Below are 27283 nucleotides of genomic sequence, written 5' to 3'. Positions count from 1 at the left end.
TGTTATTAATAACTCTCTCTCTTATTGAGAACATATGAAGTGTCAGGTACCATGGAAACATTCCATTCGAATTCTTCTCATGGTACTGAGGGAATCGGGCTCTGAAGAATTCTGTGACTGGCTCAGACCCAGCAGGTAGGCAGTATTGGAGCCAGGATGTAAATCTCTCGTTAGAGGGCTCCCAAAGCTCAAACTCCCACTGGTAAGAAGCTACTTAGGGGCTTCCCTGGTGGCGCAGTGGTTGGGAGTCCGCCTGCCGATGCAGGGGACGCGGGTTCGTGCCCCGGTCCGGGAGGATCCCACATGGCGCGGAGCGGCTGGACCCGTGAGCCATGGCCACTGAGCCTGCGCGTCCGGAGCCTGTGCTCCGCAACGGGAGAGGCCACAGCAGTGAGAGGCCCGCGTACCGCCAAAAAAAACCAAAAAAACAAAAAAACAAAAAAAAAAAACAGAAGAAGAAGAAAAAAAAAAGAAGCTACTTAGTGTGGTGTCCCAGGCGGCCCAAGGAGGACCTCGGGTAGGGTCCCAAGAAAGACCAGGAAAGGGAGGAACCTAGCTGATATGGCTTCTGGGATGGGGTTCACAGCTTGTCTCAAGGGTTTTGAGAGGTGGCAGTTTTTAGGTGGTGAGTAAATGTAGTGATGTTTGCTGACAGGAACTCAGAATTTCTTGTTTTTCATCAGTGACTCAAGAAAGGACACCCTGAATCTCCTTTTACTTCCTAGAAGTCCAGGCAACCTTTTCCATATCCTCTGCTTCCCCCTTCTACCCCTCCCCCACCCTCCATGCTCTGAGAAAGAGCAATTTGCACCTGCTTCCTTCCTACCCCACCCCCAGCCTACCTCTACCCTGGCAGCCTCCCATCACCAACAGCAGAGAGCAGAGAAATAGGCGTCTTCTAGTGCCTCCACCACCCTTTACTTTTTCCGGGTACACATGAGTCAGTTGGGGGAAGGCAGCTTTCACCTTGGCTGATAGTTCTGTGACTTGGGTCTGTCTTCTAGATGAATTCTGCTGGAAGATGGAACACAGAAGTTTTCTGTCTGGCCTGATACTGGCTGCCCTTCTCTCCCAAGGTAAGGCTTCTCTGGGTGGATGGCGGCATCTTGGAGAAGGGACCTAAGAGCGACATTACCACCTGGAATGTGGTCCACTCGAAAGTCCTTCTCAATGCTAGCTTCAATTCACCAGGCAGCATTGTCAAGGAGGGCCATGTTGGGACGTAGCACAGGGTCTGGGAAGCACAGGCTCTTGGCTTTGACTGAATCCAGCTAGGGGTGCATCTTTGCCTTGAATGTCTCTCTGAAGACCTTAGGCCAGAGATCTGTAGGAAGTGTTGCAGTATGTGTGTGCCTTAGCCTAGGGCTGGTAATGGGAGCACTGTTCCTTCTAGGGCAGAGAGCCTTTGGGATCCAGGACTCTTGGTCATTTGGCCATCATGATGTCACCACCTGGGGCCATGGCCCAGCACTCAGGGGAATGCTTTAAGAGAAAAGTTAAATAGAGGCTGAGCAGGAGGGAGGGCAGATTTGGGGTAGTAGAATGACCCACTCATCCACGTTTGTCTGGTTTTAAAACTGATACTCTCATGTCCCAGGTATTCTCTCAATCCCAGGCAAACTAGGATGAATGGTTACCCTAGTAGTCAGCTTCTTTGGGACATCCAGGATTTCCATTGGAAGCGGATCCCCAAGGAATACATGACTCTGTGATGTGGAGCATCTGATGTACATGGATCTCCCTGAGAATACATGCATTTTCTCCTGACCTGCTACAGAGGCATGAGAAATGGCTCTTCGGGGGGTTTTCTAGAGGATGCTCTTCTATCCAAATTGGTTACTGACCATGAATCTCAGGAAGAATGTAGATTCCACTTTTTCCTGGGATTGGAGATATAGATTCCAGTGCCTTTGTGGGCTGTGGAGATGCTCTCAGTCACAGCAGTTCAGTGGATCTAGAAAGGTGCTGTTCGTACCTCCAACCCTTAAACTCCCCACAAGACTTGACCTGTGTGGAGCCCCAAGAACAGATTCAATAAAAATTTTTTTTCCTGTCCCTCTCCTCCTAAGCAAGGGTGGAACAACTAAAAATCTTTACATGGGATTTGCCCTAGGTCCCCTTTTGGACCACTGGGATGGTAATTCACATTAGCTTCTCTCCTACCCGCAGCCATCATTGGCCATAGGAAAGGCTTTAGTAGTACCATTCCCTTGGTAGTGGTTGGGGCAAGGGTGGGGCGAGGGGGCAGAAGATGAGAAGTTGACCTGGGAGTGTTGCAGGTGGCTGGGAAGTAGAATTAGAAGGTTTCTTGGAGAAAAAAATGAAGACATCTCCAATCGAGGACCATTCTTCTGCCTTTCCATATCTCTTGGGTGTTTTAGCAGTCTGGGCTCCCCTCCTACTTCTAATCAGTGGTCTGAACACATTTCCAGGAAGGTTCTTGGATCGACCCAACTCCATGTTTTCCTCTTTTGCTCCATGTCCATCAGGGCCTGTCCTCTGCTTGGATTGTATCTTCATGTCCTTCTTGGTCCCCGCAGTTTGTGGGGAGCCTATTGAAGCACTTCTCTTGTGACTTCCGTCTCTCTCACTAGAAACCATGAACTATTCTAGACTTGGAAATTGGTCCTTCTTAAGTATGAGCCTCAGCAGAACAAGCAGTCTGGTGCAGACCAAAGAGCTGGCTCCAATTGTGGTATTTTTTCCCTTAGTGAGCCCCTTCAATATCTCTGTGGAGGAACTTGAGGACAGAGTGTTTTTGAGATGCAATGAGAGTATCACGTGGCTAGAAGGAACGGTAGGACAACTGGCCTTAGGCAATAAAACTATGGACTTGGGAAAACGCAACCTGGACCCACGAGGAGTGTATGTGTGCAATAAGGCAGATGGACAAACCAGCAAAACACCTACTCTGCAAGTATACTATCGAAGTATGTGCTTCCAAGACCCTTTGCGTTGGAATGGATGGGGCCTCTGTATATGAGAACTTTCTAGGTGTAGGGAGCTCTGGTGTACCAGTCTGTGCTCTCAACAAATGGGTTGTTCTCGTAATGGCATGAGCCAGATTTTGGAGCCCTGAGTGGGAAATAGCTTAATGGCAAAAGAACAATAGGGACCTTGTGACCCAAGCAGTAGGGGCTTGGTGGGGAGAGTGGTTGGCCTACTGCCTTGTTTAAGTTCCTACAAAGCTGAGACAACTTCTTGGCTCTCCTCAGGGATTTCTTGGGTTGAAGGTTAGAGGTAGATGTATCAAGGCTCTCAGCAGGACTTTTTCCAAGTTTGGGTCTTGGCATGAGAGATCCTGGGGCTGACTTAAGAGGCAGAGATGGTTCCCTGATCTTGAAGACCCTCCACCTCTCCTTCGGCCTCCCTTCCCCCACAGTGTGCCAGAACTGTGTGGAGCTGGACTCAGCCACCCTGGCAGGCATCGTCATCACTGACATCATTGCCACTGTGCTCCTTGCTTTGGGTGTCTACTGCTTTGCTGGACACGAGACTGGAAGGCTCTCCAGGGGTAAGTGGAAGGGACAGAACATGTGTGTGTTGTGGCTGTGAATGTGGGTATGAGTGTGTACCTGCTAAGGAATGGGGCTGGAGGTGGGTTGTGTCTCATCTGGGAGTCACTATTGCAATCTCCTAAGGCCTCTTACAACTGGTTGCTGACAGAACTTAGGTGCCCATGTAGCTCATGCAGACTTCCAAGGGTGTGACCAGCTGAAGTCCCCCTGCAGCATTCATGGGGTCTCCCTGTCCCATCTCCTAGGCCCTTGTTGACTCTCTTTCCCTGGTTCTTCTAGTTGCTGACACTCAAGTTTTGTTGGGGAATGACCAGCTCTATCAGGTGAGCCCTGAGGGGAAAAAGATGAGAATGGGGGGAGGAGTGAGTGGGGATGGAGAGCCTGATACTAGGTTTAATGTGTATGTGTGTGAAGGTCCTAGTGGGGAATCCGTCACTGGGGGGTCTGGAATGGCCAGGAATGATCTCTCATCTCTGGGGTCTGCTGGGGTTCTCCCTGGGACAGTTCTGACACTGCCTCCCTGTTTCTCCTTCTCATCTCTTAGCCCCTTCGAGATCGGAATGACGCTCAGTACAGTCATCTTGGTGAGAACTGGGCTCGGAACAAGTGAACCTGAGGCTGGTGGCTTCTAGGCTCATTGGTTATCGACTGGACCTTCTCTCCTTGCTCAGCCAAGAAAGCTGTCCTCCTTCACTCAGCAGGCGCCTGGACTTTTGAAGGCTCCTGGACAAGGCATGGGAGTGGCCCTGACCTGACTGGGCCCTTGCCCTCCCCTGCCCACCTGTGTCCTTCTTTCATCACTTCCCTCCTCTGCCCCACATGGACCGTGTGATGGGCCGTCTCCCACCGTATCTTGACCCACTGGTGTTTCTGTCCTGGTGGGCTCCCTGGGTGCAGGATCGGCCCCACCACACTCTCTTGGCTCCAGTCCCCTATTACAACCCTTCTACGGCTTTGATTTCCTCACCACAGTGGAGGGCGGGCTGCTGTGTTTAGGGACACAGCCACTCAGAAGTTTCCATGACATCATGAGCGGAGGTGGCAGAGACATCAAAGGCCCTGAGGATCACTTCTTATCAAGACTCCGAGAGTGTGTATGACAAAGTCCCATTTCTGCTAAGGGGCTGGCCTTGGCTTTATGACTCCTGTGGAGTGGTAGCCACTACCTACAAGGAGGTCTCAGCCAGGGCCCCTTCAGTACCCTTTTCCCCTGTATAGAAGGTACCGTTCTATTTTCTTTCCTCAGAACCTTTCCCTGCCCCACCCCTGCCTTCTGCATAGTAAACTGGCATCAGAAACTCTTCATCAATTAAAACGTACTATCCTTCTCCACACACTTGGAAAGCTGGAGTCTGAGACTGGGTGGGGAATTAGGATATTTTCAATAGATGGCATCTTTAGCCATTGGGTTAGTGGTGGTTCTGAAACTTTGGGATTTATTTAAAAAATACACACTTGGGTCCCACTTGGGGACACTCTTGGGTCCCCAGGTGATTCTGAAGCAGCCTCAATTCAGAGAATCTCTGGTTTAGAGGAAGAATTGAGGCCACTTACTCTTTTGTGTCCTTTACGCCCATGCCTGTCTACCATGTGTGGGAACCCCTCTTTTTTTTCTCTGCGTAAGAGTAATTCAATAAACTTCAGAACAGTTTAATGAGAGATGGGCTTTTTTTTTTTTAAAGATTTTTTTGATGTGAACCATTTTTAAAGTCTTTATTGAATTTGTTATAATATTGCTTCTGTTTCATGTTTTGGTTTTTTGGCTGCGAGGCATGTGGGGTCTTAGCTCCCCAACCAGGGATCGAACCCACACCCCCTGCATTGGAAGGCAAAGTTTTAACCACTGGACCACCAGAAAAGTCCCCAAGAGTGGGAGTTTCTTAGACCAGGGTTCCCAAAGGAGAAAATTATTAGCAACCACATAGCCAGAGGTCTGGATGATTCTGCCCACTATCTCCTCAAGATACACACAGACCCTAACTTTGTTAGGACAGAATGAACTTCCAATTTACACAGGCTTCATTCATGGTTATGTTTCATTCTTACCCTTTATACCCTACTGCTGCAGTCCTCCTAGCCCTAGATCCAATTTTCACACTGGATCCCTCCACATTGGGCAACTCTTCCACGGCTTGCATTGCAGCAATACTTGTGTCCTTCCCGTGCCCTGCACACTTCCTTTGACCCTGTGCTCCTCATATACCCTTATGTCCCCCTCTACAGCTCACCAGTTCTCAAAATTCACTGCACATTGGAATCTCCTGGGGAGCTTTCAAAGTATTGATGCCTGGGTGACACCCCTAGAGATGCTGATTATACTGGGTTGGAACATCAGGACTTTTCAAACTGCCTAAGCTGATTCTAATGTGAAGCCAAGGATGAGAAACACTGACCTTCACCTGAGCCCTTCTGGAAACTTGGGTCCCTTCAGCTCTCTTTTTTTTTGTGCTTTTAAAACACAGCTTTACTGAAGTAAACTGACATGAATAAACTGCATATATTTAACGTGTAAAATTTGATAAGTTTTGGCATATGTATACACTTGTGAAACATCACCAAGATTGATAAGTATGAACTTACCCAATACCCCGGACAGTTTCCTTGTGCCTCTTTGCATGCAACCTCTTCCTTATCCTCTCATCCTCTAGGCAACCACTGACCGGCTTTCTGTCATTATAGATTAGTTTCCATTTATCTAGAGTTTTAAATAAGTGAAATAATATAATATGTACACTTTTCTGGTCTGGCTCCTTACACTCAGCATAATTATTTTGAGATTCATCCATCCCTTTGCATCTATGAATAGTTCATTCCTTTCTAATGTTCAGTAGTACTCCATTGTATGGATATACCACAAGTTGTTTATCCATTCACCCCTTGATTGTCTTTTGAGTGTTTCCTGGTTTTGACTATTACAAATTAAGTTGCTATGAACATTCATACATAAATCATTATACAAGTCATACACTCATATACAAGGACATACACTCTTATCTCTATTGGATAAATACTCAGGAGTGGAATGGCTGGGATACAACTTTTAAAGAAAGTAGTCTGGCTATTCTAGGTTCTTTGCAGTCCCGTATGAATTGCCTTCTCAGTTACTACAAAATGCCTGCTGAGATTTTGATCAGAATTGCATTGAATTCATAGATCAGTTTGGAGAGAACTGACATCCTAATGATATTGAGTCTTCTAGTCCATGAATATGTCTTTTGTCAAATTTATCCCTAGGTGCTTTACTATATGATGATATTGTTTATGTTATTTAAAATTTTTTGATTTCCAGTAGTTCCTTGAAATTGTATAGGAATACAATTACTTTTTGTATATTGATCTTCTATCCTGAAAACTTCCTAAACCCATTTATTAATTCTAGTAGCTTTTTTTTTTGTAGATCCCATTGGATACTCCATATATTTGATCATGTTGTTTGTGAATAAAGACAGTTTTTTATTTCCAGCTTTTCCATTTCCAATCTGGATCTGTTTTACTTCCGTTTCTTGGCTCATTGTACTACTAGAACCTCCAGTACAATGTGGAGTAGAAGTGGAGAGAGGACAGCCTTGCCTTATTTGTGTTTTTGTTTGTTTGTTTTTAAGTTCTGGGTCCATTCTAAATATTTATTTATTTGGCTGTGCCGGCTCTTAGTTGCAGCACGTGGAATCTTTAGTTGCGGCATGTGAACTCTTAGTTGTGGCATGTGGGATCTAGTTCCTTGACCAGGGATTGAACCCAGGTCCCCTGCATTGGGAGCGTGGAGTCTTAACCACTGGACCGCCAGGGAAGTCCTGCCTTATTAGTGATCTTAGGGGGAAAGCATTGTTTTTCATCCTTAAATATGATGTAGGCTGTACGTTTTTCTTAGATGCCCTCTAACAGGTTGAGGTCATTCCCTTCTCTGTCCAGTTTGCTGAGAATTTTAAACAAAAATAGTTGTTGAGGATTGTCAAGTGCTTCTTCTGTATCCATTGAGATGATTATATGGTTTTACTTTTTTTGTCTGTTAATATGGTAAATTACATTGATGGCATGATCTGTTAACCCAATCCTGCATTCCTGAAAAAAACTGTACTTGGTCATTATGTATTTTTTTTGTGTGTGTATATTATTAGATTAAATTCGCTAAAATTTTGTGAAGCTTATTTTTTTTTTTTGGCTGTGTTGGGTCTTCGTTGCTGTGCACGGGCTTTCTCTAGTTGCGGCGAGCGGGGGCCACTGTTCGTTGCGGTGCGCGGGCTTCTCATTGCGGTGGCTTCTCTTGTTGCGGAGCATGGGTTCTAGGCACACGGGCCCAGTAGTTGTGGCTCGCGGGTTCTGGAGCGCAGGCTCAGTAGTTATGGTGCACGGGCTTAGTTGCTCCGCGGCATGTGGGATCTTCCACGACCAGGGCTCGAACCCGTGTCCCCTGCATTGGCAGGTGGATTCTTAACCACTGCGCCACCAGGGGAGCCCGTGAGGCATTTTTGCATCTATTCATATGGGATATTGGTCTGCAGCTTTCTTTTCTTGTAATGTCTTTGTCTGGTTTTTTGGTATCAGGGTATGTTAGTCAGGGTTCTTCAGAGCAACAGAGTTGCAGTTGATGTTCCATGTTGAGCCCAAAGGAAGGTCTAGAGACAGTAAGAGCGCCCTCTTCCTCAGACGACCTCAGTCTGCTTTTTCTTAAGGCCTTCACTGATTCGATGAAGCTCTCCCACATTATAGAAGGTAATCTGCTTTACTCAAAGTCGACGATATAAATGTTAATCTCAGCTAAAGAGTACCTTCACAACACAATGAGATGCGTTTGACCAAATATCTGGGTACTGTGGCTCAGCCAGTCTGACACATAATATTAAGCATTGCGCGTGATAAGTTTGGTCTTCATAGAATGAGTAGTATTCTCTCTTCAATTTTCTGAAGGGGTTTGTATAGAGTTGGTATTATTTCTTCCTTAAATGTTTGATAGATTTCACCAAGGAAGCCATCTTGGTCTAGAGTTTTCTTTGTGGAAAGGTTTTCAACTCTGAATTCAGTTTATTTAATAGCTGAAGGGCTATTTTGGTTACCTAGTTCATCTTCAGTGAGTGGAGTGCCTTCTCCTTTGACTTCAAATTCTCTCCATCCTTCCCTTCAGGGCCCAGATCAAGTCTCTCTTCCTCCATGGAGCTTTTGCCCACCACCTCAGCTCTCCCAGTTCCTCCTGGGAACACTGACAACACCATCTATAGCACTTCTATGCTTACTCACATTGGTTCTGTCGCTGTTTAACTTTTTGCATACTTGACCACTCATATAATTGTAAGCTCCTTGAAGACAGGAACTGTTTGTATCCTTTTGGTACTTAGCACAGTGCTGGTCTGTCACACGAGTGATTAGAAAAGCACTCATGGAAGGAATACCTAAGCAATTCAATACAGAGTTTTTAAGTCAGGAAAATGGAGAGCATTTCTAATGATCATAGTCAGCACTGGGTAGCTGTTCAGAGCATTGGAGTTGGACAGCCTTGGCGGCTAATTCCAGCTCTGTCCCTGACTAACTGTGCACCTTGAGTGAATGACTTCACCTCTTTGAGCCCCCTATTCTCATCTGTAAAATAAGGACATCTACCTTGTCGGTCGGTCATCATAGATGAAATGAGATAACGCTTGTATAGTGCTAAACACAATTTCTAGAGCAGAGTAAATGCTTCCTAAGTGTTAGCTATTATTGCTTTCGTTACGCTGAGCCATACCTCCCTTGCCTGGGCAGCATCACATATACCTGGGACAGAACTGCCACCCCGGGCCAGCCTGCTGATCAGCAGCTAGTGGTGGTCAATGTCACAGAGATTCCTTTCGAGCCTGAGTGCTGAGTGCTTACAGGGAGAGAAGCAGCTTCAGCAGGGGCCAACAGATAGAAACTGTAGCCACAAGACCAAGGCTGAGTGTGTCCAGTGTGTGGAGGCTGCTAACCACAAAGGGCTTTTGTGAGTCGTGGTCACACTCTTAAATAGTCCTGGGGTCAGCAGAGAGGTTTCTGAGTGCAGAGAGGGAGCAAGGAGAGCCCACTGGTTTGAGCTGGGCTGAGAGGTCCTCAGTGCTCTGGCGTCTTCTCTCTGCAAGCTGAGTGTGTGCCCTGGGAGAGTGGAAAGAAACCCTCCCACAACACCAGTTTCTGCTGCGCTGCACCCATGTCCCTCGCTCAGAGTGTAGCCCACATCCTGGCCGCTAAACCACAGCCCGCCTCGGGCTGCAGGCTGCTGCCTCTCACAGTGGAGGGAGAGGGGCCTGCCCGGCAGCACCTCCTCCCCTCCCCTCCCCTCCCCTCCCCTCCCCAGCTCCGCGGAGGCGCTTCCTTTTCGAGGCAGCAAGGAAATATGTGTCCGCTGCCTCCCCTTCACCTCCTCTCTTCTGCCTGCTGCCTTCAGCTACCTTTTAAGGCCTCTGTTTCTGTCTCACCCATTTTCTGAGCTGACCACTCCATCAGGGACCCATCAGGCACTCTCTGCCATCCTTGATGTTTTTCTCCAAAAGACGTTAGGCAAACGATCATTTCTTTCTTTCTCTCTCTCTCCTTTCTTTCTTTTCCTTCCTTCCTCCTTCCCTCCCTCCCTCCGTCCCTTTCACTCTCTCTCTCTCTCTTTTGATTTATTCCCTGATGCCCTTTCCAAAGAGAGCTTCAGATAATGTCTGTTTCAGCTGTGAAAACAGGTAGTACTGGCATTTGGGGTCATAGCTAGGAATATAGTCAGAGGAAGGGAGGACCTGTGTTGTCTTAGGAAACGAGGCAGCCTCTGAGGGCCTCCCAGAAAAGAGGGACAGCAACTCTTTCAGCCAAATACACTTTATTTCTTTTCTCTCTCAGCTGAAAAGGCGCCTAGCACATTCATGGAGCTGCAAATGACCGTCTAGGGGCCTGCTGTGGAGACAGGGAGGGAAGGGGCACAGGACTAGCTCTGGGCCAGGGTCTGTGAACAGGGCGGGACCTCTGCCAGCATTTACCCAGTCCATTCCCACAGAGGGTCGCCAAAGAGAGAGCTAGAAACAGGGAAATGTAGATGGAATAGTTAGGGATGGGGCAACTTCTATGCAGGAGGAGGAGGGAGCCACAGGGAGAAGTAACAGCCATCAGGGCAGGAAGGAATGGGGGTGTGTGAAGAACAGAAATAAATATCCTGATGAGAGGGCAGGCTGGGTGCGAGGGGTGAGTAGTGATGATATTTCAAAGGATAATGAGGCAGCAGTATCCTTGGATGGGGGCCAGCAGAGAAGGCAGGAAGGAGGCCGCTGGAGACAAGGCTGAGGGTGTGAGCTCCCCACAAGGCAGAGGAACAGTTCTCCTGTGCGGTCCAAGGTTTGCCCAGGGAACAGGGAGTAGCAGGCCTGGAGAGGAGCCAGACCTGGGTCAGTGGGAGACAGTGTCTTCAGGAGCTGTCAGATGCCTCTCTGATTTAGGCCAGCATACAGGTCCCGCTGGCCTTTCCGGATGGGCTAGGGGTGGAATAGAGAGGGGGTGGTCAGCAGGGTGGGAGGAGGTCACTCCTGAGAAAGAAGGGCCTCTGAAGAACCTTAGACCAGGGGTCAGGAGGCAGGCTCAACTGGTAAGAGATTTGATCTGCTCACCTCCTGTGAGCCTCAGTTTTCCCATCTCAAAAATGGGAAACTAAAGACTCAACTCTCGGACCTTTTCTCAGAATTAAATGAAGTCACTCGTGCGAAAGTGAACAGCACGCTCTTGACTGGTGCTCAATAAATATTTGTTGAGTTTGTCCAGGTGTGATATTCAAAATATCTAACAATTGGTAGTGCACATACACCGAGCAATCAGAACAATCCTGGTGGTTCTCTGCTATGCTAGGCAATAACTCTTCAGTTGCCCAATCTAGAGGTGGTCCAGTGGGGGAGGGGCTGTGATGTCTGGCAGTGTGTGTGCTGGGGATGGAGGATGGAGGAAGCTTGGGGCTATTCACCAGTGAAATATTTTCATGTTCCAACAACAGGTAGGTGCATGCCGGTGGAACATCAGTCATGAGTTTATCATGTTAGAGTCTGGGTGCACGGTATTCCCCATGGCTGTCGCTCAGCTAATGAATAAGCCAGAGAAATAGGGGCAGCACCTCACCCCTACCACCCGTGGTTGTGGAAGCCCTGCAGCCTTTGAGATGGCCCCGTCCTACCATGATGGATGCAGAGGCGGGCACATGGTGGGTTATCCTGGAGCCCTGAGGGAGGGGATTTCAAGTGTCTGATGGGCCAGTCCCACCTGTCCCCTTCTCTCCTAGAAAGACCCCTCACCCCACTTTATCCCTTGTTACCTCATAGTCTGGGTTGGGTACAGGTGGTGGCCTCTCCCTGTTTTGTCCTGCAGAGGAGGGAAGGGAAAAGGATTCATTGCCATGAGGAAACACCAATCTTGTGAGAACGAGACCCAGATCAAGGAGGGCGAACTCTCGTCTACTTCTTTTTTCTATTTCAGCTGCCCTTTCTCTTTGCTTTCTTTCATCCCATCTCTAATGACCCCACACTGTCCTTATCATTTGTGACCTCAGCTAAAGGTCCTTCCACTGTTTCCTTTCCCACAGGTTGGAGTCGGGAGGGCAAGGAAAAGGCAGGAACTAATGTCCCAAAGTCTCCACAAAGATTGAGGGGTGGAGTCTGATTACTCCAGAACACTGACAGGCACTTGAAGAAGCCCATCCTGGTAGTAAACGTTTTTGCATTTTTCAAGGGTGGAGAGGACAGGAGTGATCTGAAATGGGACACTCTGTGTCAAGATCTTGGCCATACTGTGAATGTTCTAGAGAAGCTGTCTCGACCTAGCCCTGGACTTGCCAGCCCATCCTGGCCTGGCCTGGGCATCCCCCCTTGGCGGGAATCTCCTCCATGGTCTTACCCCTGGGCCTGCCGCCAGCACCCGCTCCTCTCGTCACAGGCGCGGTCCTGGCCTTTCTGCTCTTGCTGCAGTGATACACCAGCAGCAGCAAGCCCAAAGTGACACAGATGTCCACTACGATGATTGTGGCCACCACCCTCAGATCCGCCTCCATGCAGTTCTCACACACTGTGGGGTGGGGAGTGTGGAGAGAAGAAGAGAAATCACCCAGAAGGGAAGACACAGGACACTGGAGATGAGGAAGGCAAAAATGAAGGTCGTTCTGCCTTTAATACTCACATGCCTGCCATGGTCAGACACCCCCTGCCCCCTTTCAACACGTTTATAACAACAAGCAAACTGTGGTGTTCATGGGTAGAGGCTCTGCAGTCAGACAGTCCTGGGTTCAAGTCCCAGCCATGCTACTCACTAGCTGTGAAAGCTGTGGAATGTGTGTTCAACCCACAAAACCTCTGTTTCCTCATCTATAAAATGGGAGTAAGACAGCACTCAACCCATATGGTGGTTAAGAGGATTGTGTGAAAAGCCCTGACAAGTATTTGGTATAGTGCTTAAAACTTAATAAGCTCTCAATGATTGTTAGCTATCATTATTGCTTATTAATATGCCTTAGTTTATGACACTTTAGTAGAGTGGCTTTGAGTCCTTTCTGTAAATCCTGGAGAATTCCTCTCTGGATAAAGCATCAGATAAACTAATATTGGTGTCCCGTAATTCTGGACACGATATAATGCAAAGGACCCAATCTTGTCTCTTGGGACATTGTAGTTTTAGATCTAGAGCTGACTGAGGTTACCCAGACAGCCCCATATTGGTGTTTAATCTATATTTCAGAAAACACTGATGCTGTGCGGCCCCAGACAGTCCAGGACTGAGTGTCGCAGAAGCACAAAGATGCCAGGGGACTGTGAGTTGGGTTAGGGGAAATGTTGAGAATGCCCTTTTGAAATGGTCCTCCCTAAAGAGTCTAATAGTGCTTGCTCTGAAGATCTATATTACCTCTTGCTTTCAGGTAGAGCTTATGCTTCTTGTCCTTTGAGCAGGTATAATAACCGCTGTCCTCTATTTCTGAAAAATCCTTCAGTAACAGTGGCTTGTCAAAATGGGACACTGGTTCATCATCTTTTCTCCAAGTTATTTCTTCAGGTACAGTATCCTCAGGGCATGTCAGCTCTACATTCTTTCCAGAGATGGAGACTTTATATGCTGGGGAATTGGAGAAAAGAGAAGGGAAATTAAAGGGAGAACCCAGTAAGATTTAAGGCAAATTAGTAGCAGAAGAACCAACCAAGTGCAGAAAGTCCTCTGACATCCTAGATCTTAGAATTTCTTGTCAAAAGGGAACTCTGCTGGCTAGGGGGTATGAAAGAGGAGATATGTAGGAGAAGGGGCCCTAGAGAACGTTTTGAAGGTGACTTCAGAGTTTAGGCATGGACATAGGGACTTGGAAGGGGAGGAGGGAAGTAAAGAAAATTTATAGCAGTCCTTATTTGCAATGTTTCTAAAATGGGAGTTAGAAATATGAGGTTGGGAGGACCTCAGTTCTTGGGGTTAATCTCTCTCAATCAATTCCTTCTTCCCAACCACTGACTTGCATCATCAGATAGGGCAGATATAAAAGACTGATAAACTTACTTTTAATTGTTTGTGTTGGTGTAACTTCATCTGAAAATGAAAAAAGGAAGGAACGGTAAGAAAATAACCTTGGTTTAAGTTTAAATTGCAGGTGAAAAATTTCAAGTGGAACTAGATACTATCCCCAAGAATTCCCAAAGAGGGCCTGTTCTTTAGGGAGCTCCAAGTCTTGAAGGTGAGGTATGTCCTTGTCCTATGAGATATGCTCATAGACACAACTCAGATACATCAAACTGAGAATATACCAGCATGTGCTTCTAGATTTAGATCCACTAGAGCTCAGTCTTAAAATCCTGAAGCTGAAAAATTCCAGTCGTCTTCAAGCTTATTCTCTTGCATTAGCAAGAACCATATTCCAGATAGATATGAAAGGGTCTTCTCAGAGATAAAGACCTTTATATGTTTGAATCACTGATTCTTGGGCTTCCGTGTTTTTCATTATTCAGAAGTTCTTACTTATAACTAACAGAAACCCTCATAGTAGAGATCAAATATCTTTCTTCTTACTCCATGCCACTTTTCTGTTATTGCCCTTAAGTTATGTGAAGCACTATGCACATTTTAAGGAAATAGTTCTTCTAATAAAATGTGACTTTATTTTAAATTATATCTGAGTGCAATCAACTCTCAATTATTTTTGTTAGAACTATTGGTGTGGACAACTGAAATCCACTAGTATAATTTGGGGATCCAGCCAAATTCCCCACAGTAGGCAATTTTGCCCTGGGAAGTGGGCTGGGGAGCACCCTCATTTCCTGGAAAACTTGTGGCTGGGACACTGGGTGGCACTAGGCTATGCTTGAGCCTGTATATGACAGCTGGAAGGGTGGAGAGTGGTGCTCAGAGACAGCCCTCTCTCTGTTGGGGGTGTTTTGCTACAGTGTGCTGTTGGGGACAGAGCACTAGGCTGAGTCAGTAGCGCTGTGTTTGAATCCAAGATCTGCTTTAGGCTGTGTGACCAAGGGAAAATCATTTAACTTCTCAGAGCTTCAGTTTCTTCATCTGGGAAATGGAGATAAAACATCCACTTCAGAGGGTATTCGTGAGAATTAAATGGATTATGAATGTGAAAATGGATGGGGTGCATAACAGATGCTCAAGAAAAGTGTTAGTTACTTTCTTCCTTTCCTTCTGGGGGTCCTGCTAATGGAGACAGAACAGAGTTCTGCCCCAGTTGCTCAGTCAGCCCTCCAGCTGAGATCATAAGGAATGTAAACAAGTCATTCTCCAGGTGTATCTATCTGTTAATAATTGCGAGTTGAGTATAATGAAAATAGTCTATAATATTTTGATTTGGGAATCATTTTTCAGCACTGATATTTCTTAGAAATATTAAACTAGAAATCATAAATAAAATAATTTAGAAGTAAATAGAAGTTTCACTCTGATTGGTGTGTTTGTTTGGAAAAGCAATGTAAAGGAAATTGCTCACAACTCCTTTTGGCACAAATGCAGTAGCAGAGCTCAGACCAACACATTCTCATACAAGGGCCTAGATGTCTACGCTCACAAAAATTTTGTACACATTCATAACGATTAAAAAAATGAGCTTCAGCACCAGCTAAATCTGCATTTATATTTCTCTCTCTGATTGGACTATATATTCATTTTCTAAGCCTTGGTTTTCTTACCTGTAGAATAGGGATGTTAGGAGAGTTATATGAGGAAATTCAGGTAAAATATTAAGGGCAATACATAGAACACACATGCTCAATAAACTTTAATGCATATTAATTAGTCTGCATACTTCCCATATAATGATAGCTAAAATCCACCCCCTGCTTTCTATACGTCAGATAATGTTCTAAGTAAATGACTCATTCAGTCCTCATAACAACCTTATCAGCTAGGTATCATTATTATTTCCATTTTGCGGGTAATGATGCTATGGCACAGAGAAGTTAACTAAATTATTCAAAGACACTCAGCAAATAAGAAGTTGAGCCAGGATTCAGATATGACTGTCTAGATTCAGAGTTAGACTCTTAACCACACGCTACATGGCCTTCTCCTCTGCCTGAGATATTCTTCTTTAAAATATAAGCTCACCCTTTAAAATTCAGCTCAAGAGTCACCTCCTCTGGGGAGTGTTCCCCAACCATCCTCTGTAGAGTTGACCACTCTTCTCTTTATATTTTATTCTGTATCTACCCATAACATGCAAAAGACTATATTATCAATTATTTGTCTTTCAAATAAGACCATCAGCTTTTTTGGATTTTTTTTTACGACATACCACCTGTCTTGAGGGATCTTAGCTCCCCAACCAGGGATTGAAAGTGGGCCCTCCGCAATGAAAGCGTGCAGTCCTAACCACTGGACTGCCAGGGAATTCCCAAGATCATCAGCTTCTCGAGGGGAAGGAACTAGTGATGCATTCACGTGTATGATCATTTATTCATTCAAAAAATATTCATTGAGCACCTACTATGTGCCAGGCACTGGGCCAGGTAAATAAGACGCCATCTCTGCTTTCAATGAATTCATGATTTACACAAAAACTTGTGGTGGCTCCAACACCCACATGTGTATTCTTTCCTGAATGGTTGCTCGGGGATACGCACCACGCTCAGCTATAATCAGACCTGACAGTTAGCAACAAACATAGGCACATATCATTGAAAGATAATTGTATTTTCCCTCTAATAGTTCTGGTTCTTAGTATTTATTACTATGATTGTCTTCTATGACCATTCTGTTCCACATTTGAAAGGAAGTCGTACAGAGTGAAAATCCTCTTACCAGTTTCTTCAAAATCTGAAAAGGAAATGATAAGAAACTATTAACAATACTCCTATCAGCTACTAAGATCAGACCCTGCTGCCATGGGTTAGGACTCTTCCCTTAACCTTTAGAAACAATGGATACGTTTGGTAGTGTATATATGTCCATGCCACTCTCTCACTTTGTCACAACTTACCCTTCCCCCTCCCCATATCCTCAAGACCGTTCTCTAGTAGGTCTGTGTCTTTATTCCCATCTTACCCCTAGGTTCTTCATGACCTTTTTTTTTTTTTCTTAGATTCCATATATATGTGTTAGCTAGTGGGAAGCAGCAGCATAGCACAGGGAGATCAGCTAGGTTGTTTGTGACCACCTAGAGGGGTGGGATAGGGAGGGTGGGAGGGAGGGAGACGCAAGAGGGAGGAGATATGGGAACATATGTATATGTATAACTGATTCACCTTGTTATAAAGCAGAAACTAACACACCATTGTAAAGCAATTATACTCCAATAAAGATGTTAAAAAAAAAAAGATGGATATTCAAATTCCCCATGGCTGTATACGAAAAGCTGTTTAGGATCCTACATTAAACAACTGGTAACTAATTATAAAAAAGGGTTCTAAGTAATCATTTTGAATATAATATATATATTTGGTATATAAATATAAAAAATATATTTATGAAATCAGTACATTGTACGCCTTAAACTCACCCCATGTTATATGTCAACTATGTTCTAATAAAGCTGGGGAAAGAAGAAGATCTGTATTGGACATAAATTAAGTGATAAACAAAATCAACCCTAAATGGCCAGTAACATGTGGAAGAGGTGAGTTATTCTGAAATATATCAGTGCTTTTGACATATCCCATCTGTCAATAATGTAACATTAACACATTCTCCATGATATATTAAAAAGAGTATCCAAAGGACACTACAAATTAGGCAGTGTAATGCAATGGAATGGAGACTGGCCCAGTGGCTGCCTTTAAACACAAAATTGGTTCACTCAATTTGGAGGAGCTGACTGAATAGAAAGCCTTCCAATATTGGGACATTCTTGACTCTCTGCAATGACTGAGAAAGTAAGTCCAGGGCAGGCACACTCATATGCATGTGCACACATGAACACATATGCACATACATTCAAAGTATTTGGACATGTAATTCTGAAAGTGCACTCAAATGCTGCCCCAGAGGCTTTTTCAGTGCATCTCCATGCAGGCATTCAAGCCACAAACCCTCTACAAAAATCTCCCATCAAATATGAAATGCAAACAAATGAAAACTGTTTGCACTTTTTTAGTTATCTCACTTTTTTTCTTTTGAATAGTTAAGACTCATTATTTCCTATGATCTCTGTTTCATTCCTCTTCTTGGCTAGAACTCTCTCTAGACTCATGAAGAAAAGGCAAAGGAGAAGACGATAGAAACCTCTTTTATTGGTATCTGTGGGAGCTCTGTGGGAGGTCTAGTGAAAACTCCACTCATAAATACAAAACACACTGGGCTGATTTCATAACAAGGAAAGAAAGCATATCTCACCTTCTTCTGCCCAAGCACCAACTAGAAAATAAATAAGAAAAAAAGAGTTAGTAAATGTTGTGAGTGCCTGAGATTCCAAGCAGAAAAAGTTCTATGGCCTAGTCTGCCCATTTCTGAAGATCAAAGGTCCTTTCCACCCACTGCTGGATCACAGTTATTCCTATACCCCAGATAAGTGACAAAGACTACTGCGTACTGACCACGAGTTCCTGGTCAATTCGGGATGAAACAGAAGAAGAAAGCAGCTAGTGTTAAACATGAACACACAACACTTGGGAAACAGAAGTTAGAAAATGTTGAGGGTACATCTGGGGAGATTGGAGAAACAGCAAAAGAAGTTTGCAGCCCAGCCACAATTTTGAAAAGAAATCTCTGACTGTGGAAGAAAAACAAGCTCTGGGTTAGGTACAAAGACTGAGATTCTCGTTCCATCTCTGACTCCTGCTTGTCTGATGGTTCGGTTTTTCAATTTGTTTCCTACTTGAGAAAGAGATGGAAATATCTGAAACCAATTATTCATCAACTAGAGCCTGTGCATTGAAGAGTCCCATCATATTTCCACTGGACCCTCCAGGGTCCCCACATTTAGCAGTAATTTGGATTCTTTATAAAAATCAGTTTCCCTGACATTGCCTTAAAGTTTTTGTTTTTTTAAAAAAATTAATTAATTTTATTTTTGGCTGCATTTGGTCTTCGTTGCTGTGCGTGGGAGTGCTCTAGTTGTGGTGAGCGGGGGCTACCCTCCGTTGCGGTGGGTGGGCTTCTCATTGCAGTGCCTTCTCTTGTTGCGGAGCACGGGCTCTAGGTAAGCGGGCTTCAGTAGTTGTGGCACGCAGGCTCAGTAGTTGTGGCTCGCGGGCTCTAGAGTACAGGCTCAGTAGTTGTGGCACACGGCCTTAGTTGCTCCTCTGAATGTGGGATCCTCCCAGACCAGGGATCGAACCCATATCCCCTGCATTGGCAGGCGGATTCTTTTCTTTTATTTTTTTTTGTGTGTTATGCGGGCCTCTCACTGTTGTGGCCTCTCCCGTTGCGGAGCACAGGCTCCGGACGCGCAGGCTCAGCGGCCATGGCTCACGGGCCCAGCCGCTCCACAGCATGTGGGATCTTCCCGGACCGGGGCACGAACCCGTGTCCCCTGCATCGGCAGGCGGACTCTCAACCACTGTGCCACCAGGGAAGCCCTGCAGGCGGATTCTTAACCACTGCACCACCAGGGCAGTCCTGCCTTAAAGTTTTATGTGTACCTCTTTTATCAACAGCCTCTATATTGTGTGAGACACCCCTCCCAACTGCCTCCTGCCCGCACCTGCCTAACAAGGGCAGACTGAGCACATTCTCATGATGCCGAATCTCTAGAGGTGCTTGGGTCTTTGGTATTCTCTCTCTCTCTCTCTCTCTCTCTGCCTCTGCAGAGCATAGTTTATACTATAGGCCTCTAAGCCAATTCCTTGAAGGAGTCACACTCTGCCCCTTGACACTCCAAATGTGTTTTCTGGACCAGTAGCAGACGAATAAGCCAGAGAGCTTATTAGAAAGGCAGCATCGCAGTCCCACTCCAGACCCACTGAAGCAGAAGTTGCAATTTAACAAGATCCCCCCGTGATTTGTGTGCACATTCAAGCTTGAGAAACCCAAGATGAAGCAGGAAGTAGAGAAGCCATGGCTGTATCTCTGATGGGAGCCCCAGCTGTGATAGCATTTTCTAGGTCTCTGAAATAAAACCCTTGTGAGCTGTCTGGCCTCATGTCGTGCTGTCATTAAGAGCACAGGCCCGTAGGCAGTCCTGAATTCCCAGGTCAACTGCAGCACTTACTAACTGTGTGGTTCTAAACAAGTTATTGAGCTTCTTTGAGTATTAGTTTCTTCATCTGTAAAATAGGGGATCCATATAACGTTTACCTTCCAAGGTGAAGGTAAGGATTAAATTAGTAAACATGTGTAAAGACTTTTTTAACATGGTATCTGACACTCAATAAACGGCAACCTTTAAAAGAATCTTCTTTGTCTGTTTTGAGATATGGAAATGCTCTTGGTTATTTATCAATTTATATTCCACCTTGCTTCAAAAAGGACTAAAGTAATTGAAAGCTCTTGGTCAACTGAAGAAGACTGAAAATTATGAGGTGTTTCATTGTCTCAGATACTAAGCTTGCTGTATACCCTGTGCAGAGTTTGGGTTCAACTATCTAGTCTCCTCACAACAAAGAGTGAAGGTTAACTCTTCTAATCTCTTCTGTGTTAGTTCTTAAGGGCTCAGTTGTTCATTGACAGAATGAGCTTGTTCTCAGAGGCACAAAGACCGCCTTGCTTTCAGTAGATATGATCATCCCAACTGCTTTCCTTTGGCTGTTCTCTGAAAGGTCTCCTGGGCACACACTAGCCTCCAGCCCTGGTTCCCTATGCTAGCATTGCACAAACACTTTATATTTTCTAGTAAATGAGGTTCCTTGGTACCACTGGGCAGCACCAGGTTAGGATGTGAGCCTTCCATGGTCTGGAGAAACACTCCCCTTTTCATTCCATCCTACTCACCTGATAAGAGGCAGAGTCCCAGAACTCTCCAGAGATTCCCCGACTGCATCCTTCCCTCACCAGACACTCACTCTACCTAAGATGGCGGAGGCCGGTTGGCTTATAACTTCTGAAAAAGAAGCCAGAGGACTTTTTCAAAACCCCTGATGGAGATGAGGACCCTGGGGCCATTGCTCCCAATGCTGGGATGAAGAAGGGGGCTTTGTAAGCGGGAGACTCACCATTTTCCGAAGCAGGCACCTAAGGCTGGGAGGGGAGGCGGGTTTCTGAACCCCACACAGGAAGTGTGGAGGCGCCTCTGGGCCTGCAGGGTTCTACGTCACTGGGAAACGTTCGAGGCAGAGGCAGCCACCTGGGTTGGCTGGGGAGAGTTGGGCCCCACGTCCTCCCATTGGACGAGCGAGACCTGAAATTGCTGTGAAAAATGCCTGCAGTTTAGTTGTCTGGGCCTTGCACAATGCAACCCCCATGTCGGGGGCTCCCTTCTCAGAAACCCCTGCCCGCCAAACAGGCTGTGACAGGAAGAGAGAGGAGCACAGAAGAGCTGCTTTCTTTATGGCGTATGTGGCATGGGGCAGCAAGACACAGCCATTTTATTAGCAAAACTGCTGGCTTGAAAAGACATGACTTAAAGACATGGCTTAAAACCATGAGATGCCATTCTTTTTTGTCTATAATATTTGCAAAAATATTTAAAAACACAATATTCAATGTTGGAAAGGGTAAAGAGTGACAGTCTCAGAATCTGCTGATGCGAGTGCAAATGGTTTGAGTATATGCATCGATCAAATGCTTACCGGGTGCCAGGTACCGTGCTGAGGGCTTTACCAACAGATCTCACTTAATCCTCAAAACAACCCTCTAAGGTAGGTAGTATTTTCGTCCCCATTTTATACTTGAGTAAACTGAGGTTCAGACAGGTTATTTAATTTGTCACAGATTACAGAGCTGGAACCCTGGAAAACATTTTGGCGAAATTCATTGATTCAGTAAATATTTGATATCTACTATGCTGTAGTATGTGCCCGGGTGCTAGTAATACAGCAGTCACAAGATAGTCCTTGTGGAGGATGAAAGGAAATGTGGATATTAAACTGATTATTTCAGGAGATGGATGCTGAGAAAGAGGAAATACAGGGGCTGTGGGAGTGATAGAGGGGGGCCTAATATAGTCTGGGGGTAGAGAAATTCACCCTTCTCAGGGTGACATCTAAGCTGAAACCTGATGGAGGAATAGGGGTGACCCAGGTGCGGGGTGGGGCGGGAGAGCAAGTAAAGTATTCCAGACAAAGGGAGCATCATGTCTGGAGCCTGGAGATGAGGAAGAGAGGCATTCAAGAAACTGGAAGTCCAGAAAGGCAGGTAACAGAGTGAGAAGGAAGGTAAGAAATGGGACCAGAAATTCAGCAGGTTCCAGATGGGGAGGGATTTGCAAGCCTTGTTAAAGACTCCTAAGGATTATTTTAAGGGCAATGGGAAGTGATGGAAGGGTTTAAAACAGGAGGATGACAGCATCAAATTCTTTAAACGTTTAAAAATTTTTAAATGAAAAAATTAATTATGGAAGTAATACATGCACGTTACAAACAAAGAAGAGCACATAAGGGTACATGCAACAGTCTCTCACCTCACCTCAACTCAGCCCTATCCCTCTCCCTGGAGAAAACCACTTTCAACTTTGTAAACTGTTTTTTTCCTGGTGGTTACCTTCTTATCTCTAAGTGTGCGTTGTCATCATTCGGGTTCTCTGGGAAACAAACTTTGCAATGGAATTTGTGTGCAGGTGTCTCATGGAGGGAAGCACAGGAACAGCACCTGTCAGGGAAGGAAGCGGGATTGGCAGAGGGAGAAGGGGAATTACAACGAGAGCTCAGCCAATCCCAAGGGGAGTTCCCAGGCTAGGATTATAATAGGGAAGAACCTTATATTCTATTACAAGTTAATCACTAAAGTGATGTTACCTATAAGCTTAAATTATACATAATTGCCCATCTCTGGGAGCCCTGCCTCCGAGGTAATGAGTGTTAAGCTAAAATACCTTTGTTTAGCTCACAGGGAGCATCCTGACCAGGCCCACCTGTGAATGACTGCAGGAAGGAAGAAATTAATACAACCCCTCTGGAGTCTGGCTGGAGCCAGGACTTTATACCTTCCCTTTTCAGTATAAAAGAAGCCTGAATTCTGAATCTGGGCAGATGGTTCTTTGGAACACTAGTCCACCATCTTTTCCATCTGCTGGCTTTTCGAATAAAGTGGCTGTTCCTTTCCCCAATAACTCTTCTCTCTATTTATTGGTCTGTAGTGCAGCAAGCAGTATGAGCTTGGACTCGATAACAGGATGACCGGTCAGAGTGGTCCTGAGTTGAGGCCACAGGTATATCATTTAGTTTTGCTTATGAGCTGGTTCCAGAGAGGTGTGAACTTGGGTGTTACAGCGGCTTCCACTGAGAACGATGTCTGTGAAAGGGCTCAGCTGTGGGCTTTCAGAGGATACCCTCCCAGCAGCCAGGGGAGTAAGCAGTCCTCAAAGGGGAACCTGGGCAGTACCCATGCAGTTCACCCCTTGCACTGCTCAGATCCACTTGCTGTATAAAAATTTCACGCCATTTAAATTTTTATTTTATTTTTATTTTTTTCGGTACGCGGGCCTCTCACTGTGGTGGCCTCTCCCGTTGCGGAGCACAGGCTCCGACGCGCAGGCCCAGCGGCCATGGCTCACAGGCCCAGCCGTTCTGCGGCGTGTGGGATCTTCCTGGACCGGGGCACGAACCCGTGTCCCCTGCATCGGCAGGCGGACCCTCAACCACTGCGCCACCAGGGAAGCCCATCACGCCATTTTTAAAACAGCCTTTTCAGGGTTCTGGTTGATCTCTTTTCCTGGAGAAGCTTGTGAAAGGAAAATTACAGTCCCACTACACAGCTCTTCTGGGGGTCCCATCTAATAGTCATCATCTCCCTCCTTTATTACTCTTCTAGATTGCTCCCGGCCTCAGCAAGCCCTTCTGCTGAACTAAGAGAAGACATAGCTTGGGGAGCCTGAGCTCCTGGTCGGCATGGCCTTCTCAGGCCATGAACCCTTGGGTTCTATATGTATTCTCCCTGCCCCCTGCAACCCTGACTCCTCCTGATGATAAGGAGAGATTCATCCTGCTGGGAGAGCGAATTGTTTTTTTGCCTACTGGTCTCTTGGCAGGGGAGACAGCAGGTGTAGCTTAGTTTAATAGGACTCGTAGTGTGTACTATGGTGGAAGCATTCTGCCTCTGGAAACCATGGCCTCTAGAAACTCAGTCTAGAGTTACAGGGACAGGAAACACAGATTTCCTAAATGCTTCACTGGGTAATGGTAAATATGGATGCTCTTACTTCCAGCCCTTGCTTCCTGAATGCATATACTCTATGTCTTGGGGATGCAGTATCATATGATAGTCACTGATTTAAGATGTATGTCACATCCTGAAGGATAGTGCCCCAGGCTGCAGGGTGTCATCTTTAAGTTGATGCCTTAGATATGTCTTCAAGAGGCTATTCCATTGGTCCATTGGCTGGCAGCTTTAGGACGGTGTGGTATATGATAGGCCCAGTCGATCCCATTGTCGTACGTCTATATACCTTTGTTATAAAGTGGGTCCCATGGTCTGTTGTGATGCTATGCAAGGTCCAGTGCTTATGGATCAGACAGTATGTGAAATCTTGGATAGTAGGTCTAGCTGAGGCCTTACAGGCAAGAAAGTCAAACCCGTACTGTTCATTTGATAGAATTGAATATCTATCAATTCCTATCAAATGAATTGAGTCCTTTCCAGGTTTGGTTTGGAAGGGTCCAATGTAATCATCTTGGCAGGAAGTGGCTGGTTGGTTTCCCCCAAGGATGGTCCCAAATTGCAGGCTCAGCACTGAACTCTGTTTCGGGAGCAGCAGTAGCTAGATCAGCCTTGGTGAGTGGAAGTTCACACTACTGTACCCAGGTATAGCCTCCATCACTGCCACCAATAGTTACTGCATTCATAAGTCCATTGTCCCTGTGTTGGGATGGCTGAGGACAGAGGCTAGTTGACATTAGCTGGCCAAGTCATTTTCTTCTACTTTGTGCTGTAGTGCCTCTTCCATGATAGATGTTCTCTGGTGGGTGTTAACTCGTGACACAAAGACCTACTCACTTTATAATCATGCACATTGGTCCATACACATGCCTCTTCTCCATACTTTCTTGTTCCCAATCTTCTAATCTTATTTAAAACCCCTGATCAATAAATTAAGCCATCCACCACTGTGCATGAATCTCTATATATTCAAACATCCATAAAGTGGATGACCAGGTACGATGCCAGAAGCTCCGCCGTTTGGGAGAATCTCCCCTCACTACTGGCTTTCAAGGCTACTTTTTAAAATTTTATTTTAATTTTTTGGCTGCGTTGGGTCTTCGTTGCTGTGCATGGGCTTTTCTCTAGTTGCGGTGAGTGGGGGCTACTCTTCATTGAGATGCACGGGCTTCTCATTGCAATGGCTTCTCTTACTACAGAGCACGGGCTCTAGGCCTGCGGGCTTCAGTAATTGCAGTGTGTGGGCTCAGTAGTTGTGGCACACGGACTTAGTTGCTCCACGGCATGTGGGATCTACCCGGACCAGGGACTGAACCCGTGTCCCCTGCATTGACAGGCAGATTCTTAACCACTGCACCACCAAGGAAGTCCTCAAGACCACTTCTGAGTGGCCTGCAGGGCTACAGCAGTCCATTTTGACTTGTATCCACATACTGAGCTGACATCTGTCAACAAAGATCAGGCTTTATTCTCCACTATCAGTGGTGGAGGACATAGGAGTATGGGCTAGGTACTCCTGGAGCTTGTATCCTCTGTAGCTACTCATGCCTGAACCAGACTGTATTCCTTACATATTATGATGGATTGTTGCTATATCCACCCAACTTTACAACTTGGTGGATCTGACAAGTGCTTAACTTATAATGGGCAGTTCTTTTTTTTTTTTTTTGCGGTACGCGGGCCTGTCACTGTTGTGGCCTCTCCCGTTGCGGAGCACAGGCTCCGGACGCGTAGGCTCAGCCGCCATGGCTCACGGGCCCAGCTGCTCCGCGGCATGTGGGATCTTCCCAGACTGGAGCACGAACCCGTGTCCCCTGCATCGGCAGGCGGACTCTCAACCACTGCGCCACCAGGGAAGCCCTATAATGAGCAGTTCTGATTTAATGGCCAATTGATGTCCCATAGTCAGTCACTCAGCTCTACCAGTGTGTCTGTTCTAGTAGCTTGCCTGGAGCTGTTTCTCCAATGGTATACAATTCTCTGCTGAAGATGGAATGGCCTTGCTCCAGAACCCTATGTGTCAACATTGTGATCCTCCTACTGGAACTTACCATAGGGACTTTCCTGGTGGTTCAGTGGTTAAGACTCCGAGCTTCCACAGCAGGGGGTGTGGGTTTGATCCTTGGTCAGGGAACTAAGATCCCACGTGCCATGCAACATGACCAAAAATAAATAAATTAAAAAAGAAAAGAACTTGCCATAAACTCCAAAAGGCAACTTTTCTCACCGCAGATATTTCTAATTACCATCAGGTGTGCCAAAATATGGCCCAGGTTGCAGAACTGCTTGCACTGCAACCTGGACTTGCTGCAGAGCCCTTTACTGCTCTGGGCTCCACCCAAACCTGGAAGAGTTCCAGGTCACATGGTAAATAATCAAGTGTGGAGTATGTTCCTCCAAAACATGAGGTGCTGTGTTTCCTTCTTAAAGTTAGGATCGGTGCAAGGTGTAATAACATGTCTTCTACATTGGAAGGCATGGCCTGGCTGGCCCAAGACCCTGGACTCCTAAGAAGGCCACTTAGGTGGCAGTCCCCTGAATCTTCATAAGGTTTATCTCCCCTTCCCCAAAGCCTCAAAGTACTTGCCATTTCTTGCTTATTCGATTTGGCTAGCGTTGATGTTACTGATATAGTAGACTGCTATAATGTTCTCAAGAATGTCCAGATCATCCAGGTCCCTTCAGACTATGTTATGACAGAGAGTGGAAAAATTAACATAGCCCCAGGCAAGACCAGGAAAGTATATGTCTGTTATGTCTGTTTCCTGTTTTCCTCTAACAAAGGTATTACATTTGGCACAGCTGCTGCTGTTGGGGTTACTATTTGGTTTTCAGTAATTCACTCTCAGGTACAGTGATTCCTCATTTTTTGCAAAAGCCAAATTAGTGAATTAAATGGGGATATGATAGAATCATTGTTCCAGCATCCTTTAAGTCCTTCAGAGTGACACTAATCTCTACCATTCCCTTTATGGTGCCATATTATTTTTTATTTATAATCTTGGCTGGGAGTCATGGACAGTTTCAAGGGTTTCTGTTGGCTTTTCCTAATACAACAGCTCTTACAGGTTGAGGAAGCTAGGGGAGGGTTCTGCCACCTGCTATGTCCATAAATGTCCCTTGGGCCGTTTGAAAGTCATATGGGG

General features: G+C 45.8%; 2 protein-coding genes across 3 annotated transcripts; one reads left to right on the top strand and one right to left on the bottom strand.

The window, feature by feature from the left end:
* The first annotated feature begins 1021 nt into the window (after window positions 1–1021).
* CD3D (CD3 delta subunit of T-cell receptor complex) lies at window positions 1022–4217 on the top strand. Of its 2 annotated transcripts, XM_030838115.2 has the most exons (5): window positions 1022–1076; window positions 2712–2930; window positions 3383–3514; window positions 3798–3841; window positions 4063–4217. In XM_030838115.2, exons 1-5 carry the CDS (start codon window positions 1022–1024, stop codon window positions 4126–4128), a joined length of 516 nt encoding a protein of 171 aa, XP_030693975.1. In that variant the 3' UTR covers window positions 4129–4217. The 2 variants fall into 2 exon arrangements, with proteins under 2 accessions (XP_030693975.1, XP_060160477.1); XM_060304494.1 differs by lacking the exon at window positions 3383–3514.
* Window positions 4218–10915: 6698 nt separating this feature from the next.
* Window positions 10916–20865, bottom strand: CD3E (CD3 epsilon subunit of T-cell receptor complex). Its single transcript, XM_030838107.2, has 8 exons — window positions 20817–20865; window positions 18282–18302; window positions 16752–16766; window positions 14010–14039; window positions 13374–13580; window positions 12375–12542; window positions 11797–11843; window positions 10916–10972 (listed from the first exon to the last, which is right to left on the bottom strand). Exons 1-8 carry the CDS (start codon window positions 20863–20865, stop codon window positions 10916–10918), a joined length of 594 nt encoding a protein of 197 aa, XP_030693967.1.
* Between the last annotated feature and the right edge of the window lie 6418 nt (window positions 20866–27283).

The sequence above is a fragment of the Globicephala melas genome, chromosome 8, assembly GCF_963455315.2.
Source record: "Globicephala melas chromosome 8, mGloMel1.2, whole genome shotgun sequence".
NCBI lineage: Eukaryota > Metazoa > Chordata > Mammalia > Artiodactyla > Delphinidae > Globicephala > Globicephala melas.
Note: the sequence above shows the minus strand (reverse complement) of the source record. Positions and strands in the feature narration are given on the sequence as shown.

Bases quoted from the DNA above. Each gene is read 5' to 3' on its own strand.
- CD3E (XM_030838107.2), bottom strand. From the start codon at position 20,865: ATGCAGTCGGGGAATCTCTGGAGAGTTCTGGGACTCTGCCTCTTATCA. The intron at 13,581-14,009 runs GTAAGTTTATCA...CCAATTCCCCAG, and splicing joins ACCAACACAAACAATTAAAA to CATATAAAGTCTCCATCTCT. The intron at 11,844-12,374 runs GTAAGACCATGG...CCTCCTCTGCAG, and splicing joins TGCTGGCGGCAGGCCCAGGG to GACAAAACAGGGAGAGGCCA.
- CD3D (XM_030838115.2), top strand. From the start codon at position 1,022: ATGGAACACAGAAGTTTTCTGTCTGGCCTGATACTGGCTGCCCTTCTC. The intron at 1,077-2,711 runs GTAAGGCTTCTC...TTTTTCCCTTAG, and splicing joins GGCTGCCCTTCTCTCCCAAG to TGAGCCCCTTCAATATCTCT. The intron at 3,515-3,797 runs GTAAGTGGAAGG...TGGTTCTTCTAG, and splicing joins GACTGGAAGGCTCTCCAGGG to TTGCTGACACTCAAGTTTTG.